Below are 21,536 nucleotides of genomic sequence, written 5' to 3' on the forward strand. Positions count from 1 at the left end.
AGCGAGCGTCCGAAGGATGACATAACCTTTCTTACATTGGTACATGTTGTGGTGGCTGGACACTAGTGACACACTGTCCGAGTCTACCTGTATGCAGGGTCCGTTCTCGCAGGGCCCGTCACTGAGGTTCAGATCTCCAGCGGCGCTCTCCCGATCGCTGCTTCCTGCAATAAGCTCTGGTGAGTGGACACAACGTGGCGTTAACTCGCTACCCTTTGCTACATCATCGACTCGAGTTCAAAAAACCTACCTCTAACACCGGAATCGGCACTACACGAACCACGATCGCCGGGAGTTCCGCTGATGTTGGAATATCCTCCGGTGGCCGTTTGGGTGTGGTTCAAGTGTCCCGACGGTGGCGTCAACGGAGCCGCCGATACCAAGCTTTCCTGGTCGGACATACAACCGGACAGTTGCCGCCGCGCTTCCTGCAGCTGTTCCTGGGTTCGCTGCAGCTGGATATCCCGGGCGTTCAGCTGGGCCGCCAGCGCGATCGAACGTTCCGCTTCGTCGCGGGCGTGCTTCAGCAGGGACCACCGCTCGCGTTCTCGTTCCGAGTTGTGCTTGGCGCTGCTCACCTCCGTTTCCCGTATTCGTTGCTCGAAGTTACGGATGAAATTCCTCAGTTCTTGCTCCTTGTCCTGGAGCGACGCGCACAGCTGCTTCACCTGGGACAGCAGGTCGGACTTGTCCGAGCGGAGCTTTTTGCGCTCCAGCTTGAGACCTGCAATTTGTACTTTCTGTAGTTTTCCGGATCATGCAAGTTTGTAGTACACCCACAGTACCGTCATCTGGGGTGAATCGGGACTACAGTCTGAATAGGGACAGCAGTGTTTAGAGCACTTAAAAGTCTTAAATTTGGAAATGGATATACACGTTGTGTTGGTCTGAGTATGTTCTATCCGAAACCAACCATGGTATAACATGGTTTAAACTGCTGTCCCAATTCGCCCCATGTGTCCCAATTCACCCCAGTTGACGGTACTCAAAATTGTGTTCATTGAAACAGTTTTATCTAATTGAATGGGCAATAACCAACACAGAGTAGTTGAACTGTGTTGGCCGATACTGTAAAGGCACAGCTTCGATATGTCAAAGTTCGCAGGATCAATTCTCTTAAAGACAATTTTTTTTGTCGGGTAAACTGTGAGTGTATCTTTCAAAAAACAATGAAAACTTACTCTGGATCAGCTCCTTCGATATCCGCAGCTCGTTCTCGAGCTTCTCGACCCGGCCGCCGCTGTCGTCGGTCGAGTGCGCATCGAAGCTGTTGCTGTCGGACAGCAGCGGGTCGACGCCGCCGACGGCCCCGTCCGGCGAGTTGGCGAGCAGCTTTTTCAGCCGCGTGATCTCCGCCGTCAGCCGCTCGTTCTCGTGCCGGATCTTGGTCGTTTGGGGCGACGCTGGGAACGAAATTAAATCGGTAATTTATATTTGAATTCAAATCATTTCAAGTTTCTGCGTTTACCCAAATCCTTGACGCCATTTTTGAACAGGTTGTCCCCCGCGTTATCCCCGCTCTGATCCTTACTGCCGGTACTGCTGCGTTCACTCTGGGTGGGCGATATTTGCGTGGGTTGTTGGCTGCCAGAGTTTAATTTCGAGCCAATTGATTCTTCCGGCCCCGGTGGACTCGTTGCGCTTCCGCCAGCCGCCGCCACCACCTCGTTGGAGGACGTCCGCGCGGCATTGTTTTCGTTGCTACTGCTGCTGGTTGCGCCCGTGCTAGGACCGGGCCCGCTCGGCGTTGTGCTGGAATCGCTGCTACTGTTGTTGGATTTATTGCCCCCGATGAAGGTCGTGGCCGGGGCGGACGTGGGCGTTCCGGCCGATTCGAACGCTTTCGGCAGGGGTTTGGCATTGTCCAGCGACAGGATCGGCCGGAACGTGCGGACACCGGTGACGGGCGGGGCGGCCGTCTTATCTGCCGTGTCCAGTGAACGGGTTTTCTGAAAAGAGAAAGGGAAACAATTGATATCACAAACTCGGCAATCTGGTTCTGATGGGTGGTGACGACAGATGGCGCTGTTTTGCAGTACAAGTTTGCTCGCCGTGCTGCATACATAAAGGGGCTTTCCTGTGTCTGAATGCGGGCAAGCTGGGCCATATTGAACGGGTTATGCGCAATTTCCAGAACAATAAAATCCCACCTGATGAAAATCGCTCAGTTTGGTCAGGGCCGAAAACTCGGACCACGGACCCGGGATCATACCACGCGGACCCGGGATCATACCGTTGAGATGGAGGTGGATTGCATCGGAGCCGCAAACCGCAAGCTGGTAGTTTTCGGTTGGATAGAGTTTCTGGTTCATTGAAAATTCATAAACATACGACCGGTTTCGGTGCAGGTTGGTCTTCAGGAATTCGGAAAAATTCTTTTAAAAATATTGTAATTTGAATATTTTAAACAAATAAGATGTATTAATTAGAGAATTAAAATGCATTCCCAATTAGAACAAATAAAAAATAAATAAAATTTAACAGGGAGATCAAACTTTAGCCCATTTTTTTCCGGAGAATCCCTCACCATCAACCGCGGAACGGCCACCTCCGTGGCAGGATCTGATGAAAACCTTGCGCTTGCGAAACTAGGTCACCAAAGAGCCCACCGTTGATTGGCGTGTGTCCGCGTGTGGGATTATCTTACACCAAGCAGAAATAAAAAAATAAAATAAAACTTTTTGATGTTACCACAAATTGGGAGGCCATTTCGTGTTAAACACTCGCCATTATGCTTAATCGTGCCGGGCGGAAAATTTTCCGCACCTTTCACCCGTGGCGTTAATTTCGGGGGGGCAGGTCGTTATTTGAACAACCGGAGCCCGTTTCTTCCTTTCGGACAAACATCGGTCCGTTTTTCGGTCCGCTCGAATGGGTCCTCCAGCAGGCCATTCTCGTTTCGGCCATAACTCAGGAAACTACTGGTGTGACGACCTAATTAATGCTAATTTTGCTCCATTTGTAGTGCAATTATTGGGATCTGAGAGCGAAACGGTCGTCCGTTGGAGTGGAACGAGGCGGGAAGGGGGGAAGGACCTTCGAGGGATGATGTTCGTAGTTGGTGGGTCGTCGGATTTAGTGATGTCCGTTGGACCGGAAGACACCGTTGGCCTGCGGGGTCTCACTAGCAGGTTGTTATCGGGGAAATAGAGCGAATGTCTGTTTAACTACAGCCCATTCATTTGTCAGGCAGGTAATGCCGCCGGCAACACTAGGATATTCACTAGGATTTTACAATATTTTAACAATACATGTTGAAAAAGCTAGTTAACTACAATTACTCATAAATTGTCATGATTTTCAAATCTTAATGAAAGTTAATTGGAAAACGGACTGCACTTTCGGATTTTGTTATCGAAAAAGGATTCAAAAATATCTGCAAATTCCTTACAATTTTCAAAAGAACAAGTTTGTTACATTCAGTAACAAACAGTGTAGTAAATAGCAATAATAATTTTAAATGTTATGTTGAAACCTTTTCAAATGAGTTTATTATTTGAACTTTTTTATATATCAGTTGGTCACAATTCTTGACGATGGAAAGTTTCACTTCAGTATTTTACACTGAAACCCCGATGGTTTGACACCGAATGTTGTCAAACGAACGGGGTCACTTTTTAGTTTGACACCCTTTTTACACGGAGTTCACACACACTACCAAACGTTTGTTTGATAGTGTGCGTGAGCGCCGTGTAAAAAGTGACAGTTCGTCACTTTTTATTTTGACTTTGACCAACCAACGGGGTACAAACTTAAAAGTGTAAAACGAAAAAGTGACCAACCAACCGGTTAACAATGGGATGGGGCTAATCTTTCAGTGTAGGGCGACATAAACTTTGAAAAATATTCGACGTCTAAAACATTTAGATTATTAGTATTTTTTAATTTAATTCTATTGTTAAATTTTATTTTAGACATCAATACCGTCCAGACTTGATTGTCCAAAGGCCTCGGAAAAAATTGATTTCGGATAATTTTTGTTGTTGTCCTATTTTTGACTATCGAGCTGAAATATGACCCCTAAACTACTTTAAACTAATTTAGATTTTTAAAATCCAGGGAAGAAACATTAAAAAAATCATTTTGTAATCTAATATGCAATATGCAATTTTGAACTGTCAAAGTAGAACCAATTTACTGTTCGCCAAAAGTAGAGAGTATTGTTAACGATTATTAAAAATTGTTTTTTTTTGCAAGAATGAAAAATGTGTGGCTTTAATGGACCTAGAGTTAAAAGTCAAGAAATCTTAAGAAAGTTGAAGGCGAGATCGTCATTTTTTTATAATTATGAATGGAAGTTATTTATGGAGTCGATGCGATTGTATCCATCCAGAAGCAGTCTTCATTGTTTGGTTCCGTTTGAAAACCTACTGGATTAGTGAAAATCTTCTCTGTTTGTTGGATCAGCTTAGCTAGAATTAGCGATGTTCATTTGCTGGACCAGGAAGAGCCGCAGCATTCCAAAATCAGCCAGGGAACTTATCTGCAGAATGACACTCTCGCTGCCGCTGTTTGTCTTATTAACCGGGATGACATTGATATCTGGAGTTTTTTTTTGAAAAGGTCCTATAAACCAAATTTTCTTTTTTTGCTTTTTGGGTGTTTTTGAATACCCCTGATTCAAGGCGGTTCTTAAAACACCCAAAAAGCAAAAAAATGCATTGCAAAATGAGAAAAATACGAATAAAATAAAATTGGAAAGGTATGAAAAGTTTAAACGATAGAGAGCAATTCCAGCTCAAATCAGGAATTTTTGTGGTACTTTTGTACCCGACCCTCTCCGATTTCAATTGAACTTTGTAGACATGTTATCCTTGGCCTATCCAGGTTTTTAAGCGAAGATGGCTTCCGAATGTTGAACGTCCGATATGTCAAAATCACGCAGTAGCACCAACATTAGACAAAAAATGTGGCTGTCATGCCATGGCACACTTTTTTCGCAATGTTGGTACCACTGCGCGGTTTTGACATTTCGGGCGTTCACCATTCGAACGCCATTTTCGCTTAAAAAGCTGGATATAAGCCATTTTTGTGTATATGGAGCCAATAGTACTCGAAAATAACATTTGAGAAGGGCGTAAGGTATTTAAATATTTTTGTATTTTGTAATTTAAAAATAATAGTATCTCGAAGCTGTTGCGTCGTATCAAAAAGTGGTCAAAGACAAACTTGTAGGAAATTGGACGGGCTTTCTGAAAAAATACACTGAAACAAAAATACACGCCACATTTATGAGATTTTTTGATTTTTTAGCCTAGAACTTAAATTTAAAGGTAATGTCACGATTTTTTTTCATTCAAAATTTTTGAGAAAATAGCCTAAAATAAAACCAAAAGACTAACGAAAAATGCAGGATGGTATGTCTCTCCTAAAAAAAATACAAAAATCATTTACTCAAACTGTTGTTTTGAAAAGTGGTCTGAACGTCAATTTTTTTGAAAACCGGTAGTGGGAATCGATTCTCCAGATAATTTTACATAAAAGTCTCCATATTGACCATTGTCCTATGTCCAATCCTTGGGAAGATACAGCGGTTTAAAAAAATGTTGAAGAAACGGGTTTTTAGGTGGTTTTTGGCAATTTCTATATGACAGACTTGGTTTTTCGGGCTCGTAAATATTTTTACCGGAAAGCTCGTCCAATTTCCCATAAGTTTGCCTTTGACAGCATTTCAATTAGATGTAAGGGCTTATAGATATAAGCTTAATTACATTGCTTATAACTGAAAATAGAATATTTTTTTCAGTGTGGTAAAAACCAGGATAGTAAATTTGATAACATAAATTTAAAAACGATATAAATAAAAAAGCTGTCAAAGGCAAACTTATGGGAAATTGGACGAGTTTTCCGGTAAAAATATTTACGAGACTGAAAAACCAAGTCTTTCATATAGAAAATGCCAAAAACCACCTAAAACCCGTTTTTTAACATTTTCATTCTTAAAACCGCTGTATCTTACCAAGGATTGGACATAAGATAATGGTCAATATGGAGACTTTATGTAAAATTGTCTGGAGAATCGATTCCTTTTACCGGTTTTCAAAAATTTTGACGTTTAGACCACTTTTCAAAAAAACAGTTATAGAAAATGATTTTGTATTTTTAGGAGAGACATACCATGCTGCATTTTTCGTTAGTCGTTAGTTAGTTTTGATTATATTTTAGGCTAATTCCTCAAAAATTTTGAACGAAAAAAAATCGTGACATCATCTTTAAATTTAAGTTTTAGACATAAAAATCAAAAAATCTCATAGATGTGGCGTGTATTTTTGTTTCAGTGTATTTTTTCAGAAAGCCCGTCTAATTTCCTACAAGTTTGTGTTTGACCACTTTTTGAAACGACGCAACGGCTTCGAGATACAGTTATTTTTAAATAACAAAATACAAAAATATTTAAATACCTCACGCCTTTCTTAAATGTTATTTTCGAGAACTATTGGCTTAATATACACAAAAATGGTTTATATAGGCCTAGGATAACATGTCTACAAAGTTTGATGGAAAATGGAGAGGGTCGCACATTTATGATAAGTTGATAAACTTAGTTAAACAAACATTTAATTATAAGTTTTCATATAGAAAATGCCAAAAACCACCTAAAACCCGTTTTTTAACATTTTCATTTTTAAAACCGCTGTATCTTACCAAGGATTGGACATAAGATAATGGTCAATATGGAGACTTTATGTAAAATTGTCTGGAGAATCGATTCCTTTTACCGGTTTTCAAAAATTTTGACGTTTAGACCACTTTTCAAAAAAACAGTTATAGAAAATGATTTTGTATTTTTTTAGGAGAGACATACCATGCTGCATTTTTCGTTAGTCGTTAGTTAGTTTTGATTATATTTTAGGCTAATTCCTCAAAAATTTTGAACGAAAAAAAATCGTGACATCATCTTTAAATTTAAGTTTTAGACATAAAAATCAAAAAATCTCATAGATGTGGCGTGTATTTTTGTTTCAGTGTATTTTTTCAGAAAGCCCGTCTAATTTCCTACAAGTTTGTGTTTGACCACTTTTTGAAACGACGCAACGGCTTCGAGATACAGTTATTTTTAAATAACAAAATACAAAAATATTTAAATACCTCACGCCTTTCTTAAATGTTATTTTCGAGTACTATTGGCTCCATATACACAAAAATGGTTTATATAGGCCTAGGATAACATGTCTACAAAGTTTGATGGAAAATGGAGAGGGTCGCACATTTATGATAAGTTGATAAACTTAGTTAAACAAACATTTAATTATAAGTTTTCCCCCAAAAAGTCCCCTTACTTATGGTTAATTTGATGTAATCAATTAAATTTGCAAACGTTTCGGCAGAAATTTGTAGAAAACACGGTGATGGTACGGTACATAATTTTGATTGATTGTTAGGTGTTTAACAATTCCAAATGATTTATAAAATGTAAGGTTCATTTAAAAAAATCGGATGGGTTTCTTAATTATTGCACAGTAATTCCCTTCCGACTGTTACTACTTTTCTTCTTTGTTTTTTTTTGTGCCCAAACATCAAACCAACATTCAGTCACTCTTCACGCTCTCTTGCCCAAATATTTTTTTCGAAAATTTTTATTCCTCCCGTGTTCAAGAGGTAATTTTGAGCAACTTTTGGTCTACGAAATACTTTACTTCTCTTGTTTTATGTTTGTTTTTGTTTCATTTGTAGTATTTTTTAATTTGAATTTATTTTGTTTAGTTTTTCTTGTTGAGTTTATGTTTGATTTTTGTAGTATTTGGCCTATTCTACACATTTTGCCTATCTAATATTTCATGTTTTACGGTCATTTTTTCAAATTTTTGCTTGTTTTTCACATTTTCTGCTATAAAATGGCACCATTATCATTTTAATAGTAAAAAAAAATGCGTAGTGGCATAGTCTGGGACACTACAAAAATTACTGCATACTTCTTTTTACTTAAAATGTAGGAAATGTTAGTTAAAACACAGAAAAGTTGACCCCTAAAAAATGACATTTTTCAAAATATTGGCAAAGTCACATGAAACAAGTCCAACTTCCAAACCATAAATTTTCTAAAATTTTAAGAGGTCTTCTTTCCAATGCTTTTAAAAGATCAATGATTGGTTGAAAAATGGATTTTTGGCGATTTCTTCAATCAAAGCCCGTCTAAAGGCGGGTTGCAAAGGGTAGGAATGATTCAACGGTTTTTTGCTCCAGCACGATTCCTCCTCTTTTTCGAACGGTCCCAAATCATGCAAATGACTCAAACTTCAGCACACAGAGTTGCATCCGCACACGAATAGCCCTCGAGGTGTCTACGCCCGAACAAACGTCCTTCGCACATGCAGTTGCATCCAAAAATGCAATTACATTCATTATAAATCTGCTGCAGGATGTTCCGGTGCTGCAGTTCACAACTCGTTCGTTTCCCTGGATGGTGTGATGGCGAGCGTGACCAAACGTACCTTGTGTAACAACGTTAAGGCGATGGCCGCGCCCCCCCCCCTCCTCTCTGGTGCTCGAAAATTGGGCCAATTTTCACCGGAATGATGCTGCCTGTTTGGGATTGAACTTTTTCAGTGCAGCGATGGCAAAGTATCACGAGTTTGTATTTGGTTTGGTGTTCTTCCATCGCTGACCATCCTCCACAAAACACATGTATCGTTCGTGTTTGATGACAATAAATAAATTCCTCGTGTAAAACATTTCCCAAAGGTCCTTCCTGCCATATTCGCTGTAAATTCCTCGACGTTCCACGCCAACGAGAGCGGCCTGCATTTCAGAGTCTTTGAATTACGACTAGCCGCATACTTCCAGCGAAGATGGCCTCCTCAGAGAAACACAAAATTCCCATATCTTGATGTCCCTCGGACTACAAAGGACAACATATTTACATAAAACCCTCACCCAAAGACGACGAAGATGACGCACATCTCCAAGTAGGGGGCAGTGATTCGTCTCTCCAGTTTTTGGGGTCGATCAACGGGTTGGATTCCACGCAGTGCTGCTGGAATGCCTTGTGTCCGTGCTGGGTTCCACTACTGTTACCAAGAGAGGTTTGGGGACCAGAATTACGCAATCACCAGCATCGTTTGAAGTACACACCGAAGGTTGAAGGAATGTGGAAAGTCTACAAATATTTCAGAAGGACCAGGACTTCTTGGTATGTACTCGTATCCTGCTTCGAGCAGCCCTTCAAGTGCAAATCAGCAGTTACAGACCCTCCTTTTCGCAATGATACGATTGTTGTGGGCTTCGCAGATACAGGCCGTAGCCCCACAAAGACATTGCGACGTCAGTGCTGCTGGAACCAGATATCACAGCTTCCGCCCAGCAGCTTCATCCGGCCGTCAAAGTGTTCCTGCCTTCAACAACACCGAGGTTGACGATCGATGGTGATGGTTGTGCAATGGCAGCGTAACGATTTAATTTATATGTAAATTTCATCAATTGAGGTGCTAACCAGAAAGCGACTGCACAGATTTCAGTCCATTACGTAGATGGCAGATAAGCATACGGACGCTGGGAGACAGATGGAAGAAGTGTTCACTTATAGATTGGATGGAAAATGGACAGGAAATGGGCAAATGGATACATCAATGAATCAGCTGTAGAAAATAAACTGTTATGCTATCAATTTTGAAGTTGTCCAAACCGCAAAATTATGTGAAAATGCCTTTTGAAGAAAATAAGCGCAGTTTTTGAGCTTTGATGAAAGTAGAAAAGTTGGTTTTGAACATTAGAATAGTTCACATAAAAGAAATTCCTCGACCTTACCCCCCAAAAAAATATGTCGTGAAACTTTGTCCTAAGAAGAAATTTTAGTCCCTGATACGACCCCTTTCTTTTTTTAACATACGGAAAAGACGTCTATTTCAATAATGTGCAGCCTGAAATGGTGATGAATTGGAAATTTGGCGTACTAAAATTCAGAAAAACGTAAATTTATCAAAAAAAAAAAAATAGTTAAAAAAAATTCTTGAATTTTTCGTTACTAAAGTGCAATTTTGTTGTGATTTTATGGGAAATTTAATATACTTTTCAAACCTGTAACAACCCAGAATAGTCATTTATTCATTTAAAACAAAAAAATTCCTCCTAAAATGTCATTTTTTTATTGTGAAATATTTTTGGATTTTTTTTTGGTCTTCTAGAAAGTTGTTGAGCTTGCTTTTCCCTTGAAAATTAGACATTTTCAAATAAAGATATTTCGAGTTCAAAAAAAAAAAAAAATACCTCTGGGATTTTTCAACGTTTTAATGCTAGATCTATTCTTTCTAATGCAACCTTGCGCTTTAAATTTGGCCTTTTCGAGATATTAGGGATTTAAATTTGCATCTTATTTACCATAAAATGGCTATAACCTATGAACCTGAAATCCAAATTGACTTGTCAGACAATTAAAATGTTTGTTTTTTAGAGTTCTAAAAGTGCTCCCAACAACACATTTCTTTGAAACTTAACCCTGAATTGCTACATTCAAAAAACTGATTTTTGAAAGTTTGCTCAGATGCTTTCTCAAAATTTGGTTGTAGAAGGCGTAGATTACGAGATAAAATGTTGGTGTTTTGGACAAAGTTGCTTAGAGCTCAACAACTTTCTACAAGACGAAAAATTCCCAAAAATATTCCTAAAAAGTCAGATTTTCAAAAACCACCTTAATCGTGAACCACCCTAATTTTGAACCAAACCAAAAGCTATCCTTTTCCTTTTGCAATAACTCTTCTGAAGACACCAAAACTCCAAAACGTCACCATTTTTCGGTACCGTAAAACGGGGTGACTTTGATAGCCGGGGTGACTTTGATAGGTTCGCGATTTTTCCGCAAAATGAAGAGTATAATTAAAATACGTACGGAATTGTTTAGAATCATTCTGACTATGGTAGAGAAGTGTTCAAAGTTGAGATTCTTTGAACACTTTTCATAAAATTTTGGAAACTTTAAAAAGTTAGTTAGTGAAGAGTATAATTAAAATACGTACGGAATTGTTTAGAATCATTCTGACTATGGTAGAGAAGTGTTCAAAGTTGAGATTCTTTGAACACTTTTCATAAAATTTTGGAAACTTTAAAAAGTTAGTTAACTATAGTTAAGAAAATGTTGATGAAAGTAATTATTTTAAACTTCTCAAAGTGTCATGATTTTCTCAATGAACATGATTTGAATCGGAAAACGGAATGCATTTTAGAATTCTTTGGACAATTTTCCACTAGGAGAAGGTAAACTAAGTTTGTAAATAATAAATAATATGTGTTTTAGAAACACAATTTAAAAAAATCTCCAAATTTATAGGCAATATCAGTTGAACAAATTTCATGTAAAATGCGAAAACTTGTGATTAGTGCTTCGAATTCAGTATAAAATGCAATATAAATCGATAATTTTATAAACAAAACTAGTTTTTACAAATTTCAGGCAAAATTCCGACTTTTTAACAATTTTACCTAAAATTTATATTTATTTTGTTAAAAAGCTTACAAACTTAAATATCTAAATATAAACAGTGATGGTAGATGGTACATTTAACGTACACATAAAGTTTGAACATCTTAAATATAATTTTAACAACAAAAACTATGACTATTAAAGTCACCCCGGAATTTAAACTAAGAACTTTCAAAACTAAATAATTTTTCTAAACACTATTGAAAAAACTTTTTTTTCCAAAATAGTGCATGGACTTTGTGTGGCCTGCCCCAGTACATGTTTTAAAAATAATAATCTTGAGTAAAACCTTACCTGTTGAAGAATATTCAAAAAACAAATTGCAATCCTATCAAAGTCACCCCGGTTTACGGTAAATCCATTTTCCACTTAATTTTGCGTTCTGGACCACTGTGCAATGGAGCCAATTGTACTCAGAAATGACATTTGAGAAGGGCGTTGGTTATTTAAATTTGTTTGTATTTTTGTAATTTAAAAACTACTGTAACTCAAGGCAGTTGCAGCGTATCAAAAAGTGGTCAAAGACAAACTTGTAAGAAATTGGACGGGCTTTCAATACACTGAAAGAAAAATACACGCCACTTCTATGAGATTTTTAAATTTTTAAGTTTAAAGGTTAAATTTAAAAGTGATGTCACGATTATTTTCATTCAAAATTTTTTAGGAGATAGCCCAAGATGTAACGAAAAGACTTAAGAAAAATGCAGGGTGGCATGCCATTCAAAAAAAAAAAAAAAAGATCATTTACAAAATTGTTTTTTTTTTTTAAACTGGGTTAAAAGTCAAAGTTTACATAAACTGATAAAGGAAATCGATTCTTCACAAAATTTTACATAAAAATCCCAATATTGACTATTGCCCTATGTCCAATTTTTTGAAGATACAACGGTTTTATAAATAAAAAAGTTTAAAAAATAGGGTTTTTGGTGGTGTTTGGCAAGTTCTATATGACAGGCATGATTTTTCTGTCTTGAAAATATTTTTACCGGAAAGCTCTCCAAATTCCCATAAGTTTACCTTTAAAAAAATCATTGACGTCGGAGAGGGTCGGGTACAGAAATATCAGAGAAATTTCTGTTTTTTTTTTTAAGATTTTAAAGAAGCATTTAACACGGAACACACTTTGTCACTACAAAATTTTCGAGATACGGAAATGTAAAGTTTTGGAAAATTTCCGGGAATTCTGTCCCGGAAATTCCCGGAATGGACGCATCAGTCCTTATAATAACTTATAACTTTGCCGAAGTTAAAACAAACCAAGCAGGAATCCCTTCGCAAGATACAGATTTTCAAAAACTTGCAAAGCACTTTTCAATAAAAACTCCTAAAATTTATGTGGAGAAACTAAAAATGCAAAATGACTTTTTTGGACCTAAGGAATGGATGGACAAAGTTTCATAAAAAAAATGTCCGAAAAATGTAAAATATTTGAAAAAACTATCTGAGAATTTGCAAATCTGGCATTTATTGAGTGGAGAGCTTGAAAGAGGGCCTATTTTTATTCTAAAATTTTCTCTTAACTCTGCAATAAGCAAGGTGAAAATGGATAGTGAAAGAGATTATTGCCTTTTTGTTCGCTGATATTAATGATATGAAAAGTCGAAGATTTTTTTTGTGGACTTTCAAAACTAAATAATAAACTATGTCATAAGCTTTGTGTGTAGCAACCCTGGCGCTGTTAAAAAATTCAGCCAAGTGTCACCGTCGATTCCAACGAGCATTTTCTGTCACAGTTTGTTCGGTGGTGACAGGAGGGCAGCTGCTTCAAACCGTTAACCGTCTCACTTTGCCCGTGGCGAAAAGATTTATTTCACTCGAACACGTCAATTTCCACGTTGGCCAGGTAAGAACAGGGCAAGGGCTTTTCATAGAACGAATTTTCGAAAAGTACTGCGCTCATTCTGACTGACTGTGTCGGAAAAACGGCAGGGCCGAGAACATGGAAATCCGTTCTTTTCGTAGCGCGTACAGCATCCATGTTGCTAACGGCGTTTTCAGGGTAAAGAAGTTTTTTTGAAAAAAAAAATCGCAGTTTTCTTTTAGGGAGCTCATCAAAAGTATTTTCATTTCTCTTTTCAAATATTTAATTCTTTCAACAATTCAAAACCAAAGTAAAAAAATGCCCCTTTACCCTTTTGAAAAATCACCAGATCAGAGGTGAAAACCGGGCGCAAACAGAAATTTTCCGTGGAAACCTTTTTTTTTTTCTCCCCCAGCACAAATCATGTCATCTATCGTTGCAATGTCACCGACGGCCGGGTGAAACCCTTGGTGCAAAGTGGATGAATGAGATTTTGATTCGATTATTTTCCCGTGGCCCTGTGTGGGCCCTGTTGGGCCCGGAGGTGGCATTAAGCTCCCGCTAGAGAGATCGGTTTGGTTTGGGGGAAGGACTTTTTTTTACGCCTCTCGCGTTTCGTAATGGAAAAGGGGAAAGTGGGAAAGGGGTACGAAAAGGGGGAAAGGACATTTCCATTTCACCCCATCCAGACACATACGCACATCGCGCAGGTAATGGGTGGAAAATTGAGGCAGAAATTGCTGATTGCTGTAAAAATCAATAATATCGAGCCGAATGATATCAGGATGGACGAGAATGAAATTAAAAATTTACTCAGAATTGGCGAAATTTCATAATATCGGGACTTGTATCGAGCGACAGTCAAATAAAACACAAAATTGCGACTTCTTTTGCATTTTCAGAACGTGAGAAATAGTCTCTAGAACAAATTCATCATTAAAAAAACATTTTCAATCGCAAAGTACCATATTTTTCAAAGTTTTTTTTGAGTTGTAGCCACTCGAAAGCCACACTCGAAATTTTTCAAACATAATGCCTGTTGCTTATTTGTGACCATTTCAGAAAGATTTTTTTTTCAATAATAAGGGAAAATTTGTTAAAAATTTGTTTATCATTGAAGATTTTAGTTCCGAAGATACTGAGACTTAAATATAAATAAACAATCAAATTAAAGATTTTTAACACCAAAACTTCCAAGCTCTAGAAAAAAGAATAATTTGAATTCAGATACTTGTGGCAATTTAGGTGTTAAGTTGCAACTCAATTAAAAAATACAAATCCAATTAATTTACGGATTTAGTTGAGAAGCACTCATCAAGATCTAGAAAGAAATTCTTATATGTTTGGCAGGTTGAGCACTCGCTCCTAATTGCTTCTAATTTGCACTTTTTAAGCAATTTATTTTGTAGTTTCAATGCTTGCTTGCTTTCTAATAAGTTATTTAACACTCAGATTTCAGTTGAAAACCCTTTTTTTGAACGTCAAAGTGTTGATATGCCAATATTAGAAGAACGATAGAATTAGATGCTGTTTCACTATTGTATTCGAAACGAATTCAGATTTTCAAATTTCGTGTTTAAAATAAGAAAAAATAAATAAAGAAAACACAAAAAACAGAAATCTTTTTAAAAATTAACTTTCATACAAAAAAAAAAAACTTTTTTGTAAAAAGACAATCGCTAACAACCCCCCTCAAGTGTCCACGTGGTTTATGGATGGCCCCTAATTTTTTGAAATCTATTGTTAATTAAAATTTCCGGTCGAAAAGTACTTTATAGTTTTTTGATAAAGTGCGATCTTTTTTTTTAATTTTAATTTTTGTATTTAATTTTAATTCGGATAAAACTTTTTTGCCTTCGGTATGCCCAAAGAAGCCATTTTGCATCATTAGTTTGTCCATATAATTTTCCATACAAATTTGGCAGCTGGCCATACAAAAATGATGTATGAAAATTCAAAAATCTGTATTTTTTGAAGGAATTTTTTGATCGATTTAGTCTTTTCGGCAAAGCTGTAGGTATGGATATGGACTACACTGTTATAAATAATACATGGTGAAAAAAAAATTTGGTGATTTTTTATTTAACTTTTTGTCACTAAAACTTGATTTGTAAAAAAACACTATTTTTTTTTGTTTTAGAGGACATCAAATGCCAACTTTTCAGAAATTTACAGGTTGTGCAAAAAATCTTTGAGCGAGTTATGAATTTTTGAATCAATACTGATTTTTTCGAAAAATCGAAAAATTCGTCGCAACAAATTTTCAACATCATTTTTCGATGTGAAATCAAATTTGCCATCAAAAAGTACTTTTGAAAAAATCAGTATTGATTCAAAAATTCATAACTCCGTCAAAGATTTTTTGCACAACCTTATCTTGTGAGTTTTTTGGAATTAAGATTTACATTTCAAAAGGGCCAAACAATCAGTACTTAGCTTATTTTATATGTTTGTTTTGATTCCAAAATAAAAAAAAATTATCGTAAAATTTCACAAATATTTCAACTTTAATTTTTTTATTTCACTTTATTTTAGCAACCTGAGGTCAAATTTACAGTGTCTTATGGGGTAACTTTTGTCCCTGATCACGAATCCCAGGTCCGATTTTTGATATCTCGTGACGGAGGGGTGGTACGACCCCTTCCATTCTTGAGAGCGAAAAAAGAGGTGTTTTCAAAGGGATCGAGGCAACTGCTGTGTGAGTTGACGGAGAATTACCCATAAATTTGGGTAAAATCCACTTCCGGGTTTGGTGGAGAATTGCTCATGTAAATAAATTAAAATAGAAGATGATAACAAGATTTTTTTTAAGAAACTTAATGAAATAAATTGGATAAGGTTTTTCGTAGATCCAAATAAACATGAGTAAATAAAAAAAACTGGATAGTTGAGGGTTCACCTCGATTGGATCGCCATTTTGAAGTGACATCGATTTTCTCAATCCACCCCAGGGATGCCACATGATTTTTTAAAATGTCTGTGAAAAAGTCTGTGTATGTCTGTGTCTTTGTCTAAAATTCAAATAAATCAATTTACAGTCATAGAAATCTATCAAAAATTGTGCTTTTAAGCATTCGAAGACTAACGAAATAAGTTTCGATTGATATTTTAATAAAACAACAATTTAATGAAGTTTTTAAAAAGTCTGTGTACCTCAAAAAATGTCTGACACGAGCTCAAATGTCTGTGAAACACAGACAAATCTGTGTATCTGGCATCCCTGATCCACCCTGAATCTAAAGGTAAATACAACCGTTCCGTTTGACACCCCTTTCCCTCCCACGCCCGGAGAACTTACCGCATCGGTCAGCTGCTTGAGTGATGCATTGATCTTGTCCGGATTGCGGGGCGGAGGCTCGGGCGGTTCCGACGAGGCGGCCATCGTGACCGTCGTGTTGCCGTTCAACTGCATGCCTTGCCGGAGGGGTTGGGGGGGTGCTGGGGCTTCTCAGAAGTGTGGCGAGCGCTGGCACGTTACTTCCGCAGATTGGTCATTGCATCGGAGGACGAGAACGATCTGTGGACGATGTTTTGTGATAGAGAGACATGGATTAGAAGTGACGGCCACAAGTGGGGTTCTAATTAGTTTAGTGTGGATTTTGGAGACGACACTCAGGTTGGCAGCACTGGACGTGCGTTTAGACGGTGTGAATTAGTGCAGGTCAATATTGGTTGTCCGATTGAATGGAATTGGACTTTGCGAGATAAAGCGGGTGGAACACTAATTGATTTGATTGGAAAGCTCTTCAGTAAAGCAGAATTTAACTTTAGACAAAGAAAAAAGGATCTCTTCAAGTAAAAAATAGAAGAAACAATTCTGGCCCCATCAAAAGAATTCATGAGCTGGAAACTCGCCTTGGGAGATTGCAGCGGAAAGGAAAAAAATGCCACCTCATTTTCACTCACTTTGAAAAAGATGTGATTGGAATTTTCATCGCCCGAAGGAACAGGAAATTCTATTCATTTTGGTTTGGCGTGCTCTCGGTCGTATTGCGACGGGAAGGGGACCAACAAGAGATAACAATCCTTCTAATGAACGTTGAAAAAAGGTAGCTGTAGGCAATCTTTGCTGAGATACTACATCCAATATCCGGTTGGAAAATTGTTTGTAGAGCGTCGAAAGAACCACCCTATAGAATCCAAAAACTCATACGAACAAATCTTGCCTTGTCTGCAAAGTCTGTTTTCGTAGCAATTCAGCTCAACAAAGATGGAGTTCCGTTTGGGGTTGACAAAATATCGCTCGTACAACGTGCACAATAAATGAAATGTGATCGTTGAGGAGCAAAATATGGTTAGAGAGAAGATGGAAGCCGAGCCGCAGCTGAATGATGCAAACAACTGTCGAAATGCCGTTGAACACAAGGCAATTGCAGTTTGTGGCTCTCCAAATTGAATAAATGTCATATCGCACATACAGACACGTTTGTGGAGAATTGCTGTTAAGTTTGTTTTTTGCAAATGTGTCTGTAGGTGTTTGTGTAGTAGACTTTCAAGCTTTTGTGGGAAGAGCATTAGACCGCACAAATGTCCAAGATACTTTAAGTGTTGTTGCAGGTTTTTGGTTTTTGAATAGTTTGTGTTATACATTTCATTGCAGCAACGTTATGTGGTTACTCAATTATATCTTATGATTTTTTTCAATTCTTCTGTTTTCTCATTTGTCAATGATTTTATCCTATTCTCTCATACTTTTTTTCAATTTTTTTGATATTTTTTATCACAATTAATTTATACACTCGTTGAACATTTCCAATAACTGCTTGGATTGTTTGATTTTCTATCTTCTTTAAGCTCCTTTTTCAGCTTAGCTCAAAATTTTGGTGAAGACACGTCAAATCGGTCCTGTGTGCATGACAAAGGTAGTTTTTTAAATTTGTTTAAACTTAGAATTTTATTTTTATAAAATAAATCACTAGGTTATTTTTTTTTTAAATTTTGTTAACAATATTTTCGTATTGGCTTCATACACACGGAGTATTTCTTGAATGTCTCCCCCACTAGCATTTTCACAACAAATCAGCATGTCTTTTTTATGGTTGAATTAACTATCCAATAACTTTTAATTGATTTTTTTACTTCAGCAAGTCGAAAAAATGTTAATTTAACATTTCTACGGTCCTTTTCGGCCTTTTTGAAAATTAAATTCACCAGCTTTCGCTAGAGCCTTGAAATGTTCTAACTTTGGGAATTTGTCTGATCTTTGGTGACACTTTTAGATTATGAGAGAAACCCTATCGTCCGATATATCAAACTTCATGAAATTGAACGATATGTCAATCTATGGTGATACTAATGTACTCTGATCCATTCTGGTCACTCTGGAAAAAGTTTTTCTTGCACCAACCACATAGGTGGATTAATTTTTTTTCCTTAAATGCCCTAGTTATTACTCACAAGTTTGCCGAAGACATTGATTCGATCAGAAAATCCACTTTCAAGCTAGCTTTTTTTTATGACCAGTCTGCGATATTGTATGGTGCAAAATGTCTTATACATAGGACAATATTTTACCCATATAAAAAAAACTGAAAATCTCTAACAAAATGCGAAATTATAGAACTCGATTCTTCGGTTTAAAATAAAAACATTTTTTTTATATTACAAACTTCCGAATACCATAACAGTATTAAAAGGCTGGTACAATTATTTTCAAAGGTTTTTGTCAACATTCCACAAAATTTATTTGAATACTCATGATTACGAAACAACTGAACTATTTTAAAACATTTTGTTCAGCCAGAGGCTGACTTAGAATTCCCTACGTTGTGTTGTTGTTGTTGTAGTCCAAGCGCGTAGAATTTCTTAATTGAATAAAACAATCGATTTGCTGAGACTGCTGAGCCAACCGTCTCGGACGGTGGTCAGCGCGCAAAGAGGCAGAGTACTTTTATTGAGCAGTTACAATAGAACTTAAACTACATTGTCTTGCGGGATGTAAACACATATGGGACGTACATAAATGACGTCTTGCACAAACACATTTTTTTATTCAAATGTTAAGGCTATAATTTGTTATTTCAATATAAAAAAATTGAAAAATATTTGCATAAGCATAATTGAAAATTTAAAAAAATCACGCTTAAAATTTCAAAAGAGAAATTGAAAAAATTTTGACTTATTTGAAATGTAAGGTTTGACTTCAAAATTTCAAAAATATTATTATTCGAAAGATTGAAAAAAATCACAAATATTTTATGTTTGAACATTGAAAATCAGACTAAAATAGTTGCCGATATTACAAATTGTTTGTCCCGTTTATACCTTCATTAACATTAAAAAAAAAATCAAAAATAAACGCTTTCACTTAAAATTAAAAATCGAAAGGCTATAACATGAAAACGGTCGCTTTTATCGAATAAAAATGCTCAAAATTATTGATTTTTCTCAATGGTAATGATCGGAATTTTTCATACATTTTGAAAAATATAACACACATTTTTGAAAACTCAAAAAAAATCACAAAATTACGTATTTTCGAAAAAAATACTAAAATTTTAGTATCTATCTATATAAAGAGCAATTCCAGCTCAAATCAGGAATTTTTCTGGTACTTTTGTACCCGACCCTCCCTGATTTCAATGAAACTTTATAGACATGTTATCCTAGACCTATATAAGCCATTTTTGTGTTTGTGGAGCCAATAGTTCTCGAAAATAACATTTGAGAAGGGTGTAAGGTATTTAAATATTTGTGTATTGTGCTATTTAAAAATTACTGTATCGCGAAGCCGTTGTATCGCATCAAAAAGTGGTCAAAGACAAACTTGTAGGAAATTGTACGAGCTTTTTGAAAAAAATACATTGAAACAAAAATACACGCCACTTACAAGAGATTTTTTTGATTTTAAAGTATAAAACTTAAATTTAAAGGTGATGTCACGATTTTTTTTCGTTCAAAATTTTTGAGGAAATAGCCTAAGATGTTACAAAAAGACTGACGAAAAATGCAAGATGGTTTGTCTCTCCTAAAAAAATATAAAAATCATTTACTAAAACTGTTTTTTTAAAAGTGGTCTTAACGTCAAAATTTTCAAAAACCGGTACACTCAAACCCCGATGGTTTGACACCAACTGTTGTCAAACGAACGGGGTCACTTTTTAGTTTGACACCCCTTTTACACGGAGTTCACACACACTGCCAAACGATTGTTGTGATAGTGTGCGTGAGCGCTGTGTAAAAAGTGACAGTTCGTCACTTTTTAGTTTGACTTTGACCAACCAACGGGGTACAAACTAAAAAAGTGTCAAACGAAAAAGTGACCAACCACCGGGGGTTGAGTGTAGTGGGAATCGATTCCCCAGACAATTTTACATAAAAATCTCCATATTGACCATTGTCCTATGTCCAATTCTTGGGAAGATACAGCGGTTTTAAAAATAAAAATGTTGAAAAAATTGGTTTTTGATGGTTTATGGCAATTTCTATATGACAGACTTGGTTTTTCAGTCTGGTAAATATTTTTACCGGAAAGCTCGTCCAATTTCCCATAAGTTTGTCTTTGACAGCATTTCAATTGGATGTAAGGGCTTACAGATATAAGCATTATTACATTGATAATAACTGAAAATAGAATATTTTTTTCAGTGTGGTAGAAACCTGGATAGTAAATAAGCAAAAAAGTTAAAATCGTCAACAAACGAAAAAAGGCAGAACGAAGTTTGTCAGGTAAGGCTTGTTTTCAGTAAAAACACAAAATTTTGGTATTTTCTTCGAAAATACGTAGTTTTGTAAAAAATAGTATTTCACAAAAAAATATTATTGCTATCGAAATGCATGGGAAATTTCTGATTTGTTGATACTCACATTGTTAAATACTGAAAAATTTTGTCTTTTTTCGAAAAATACGTATTTTTGAGAAAATTTTGAGTACTCCACAAAGAATATTTTTCCTATCGAAATGAAAAATTTCTGATACACACATACACATTTTGTAAAATACTGAAAATTTGAGTCTTTTTTCGAAAATACGTAGTTTTGTGATAATTTTTAGTATTTTCTAAAATGTGTATTTTAATTTACGAAATGTATGTCTATTTGATACCCATATTGTAAAAACTGAAATAAATAGTATTTTTCCGAAAATACGTAGTTTTGTGAAAATTTAGAGAATTCCACAGAAAATATTATTGCTATCGAAATGTAAGAAAACTTTCCGATTATTTATTACCAAAAAAGCCGTTTCAAACATTTTTCAAGGTTTATTTGCAACGGCCTAATGAAAATAACTTCATTTTGAGTATTTTTTCCGAAAATACGTACTTTTTTAAATTTTCAGTATTTAAAAAAAATGTGTGTTATAACTTTCGAAATGTATGTAAA

General features: G+C 36.3%; 1 protein-coding gene across 9 annotated transcripts in view; it reads right to left on the reverse strand.

The window, feature by feature from the left end:
- LOC6040757 (kazrin) overlaps positions 1–21,536 on the reverse strand; it is a 189,015-nt gene that overhangs the window by 86,795 nt on the left and 80,684 nt on the right. For 8 of the 9 annotated variants that reach the window (XM_038259768.1, XM_038259762.1, XM_038259766.1 and 5 more), the window contains exons 3-7: positions 16,513–16,731; positions 1,469–1,949; positions 1,182–1,403; positions 251–724; positions 36–176 (exon numbers count right to left, since the gene is read on the reverse strand). In XM_038259768.1, the coding sequence (XP_038115696.1) occupies positions 36–176; positions 251–724; positions 1,182–1,403; positions 1,469–1,949; positions 16,513–16,626 (1,432 nt within the window). In that variant the 5' untranslated portion in view covers positions 16,627–16,731. The remainder of the gene's footprint in view (positions 1–35; positions 177–250; positions 725–1,181; positions 1,404–1,468; positions 1,950–16,512; positions 16,732–21,536) is intronic. The other variant, XM_038259767.1, reaches the window with a different exon arrangement.

This window comes from Culex quinquefasciatus, chromosome 3 (genome assembly GCF_015732765.1).
Source record: "Culex quinquefasciatus strain JHB chromosome 3, VPISU_Cqui_1.0_pri_paternal, whole genome shotgun sequence".
In the NCBI taxonomy this organism is placed as follows: domain Eukaryota; kingdom Metazoa; phylum Arthropoda; class Insecta; order Diptera; family Culicidae; genus Culex; species Culex quinquefasciatus.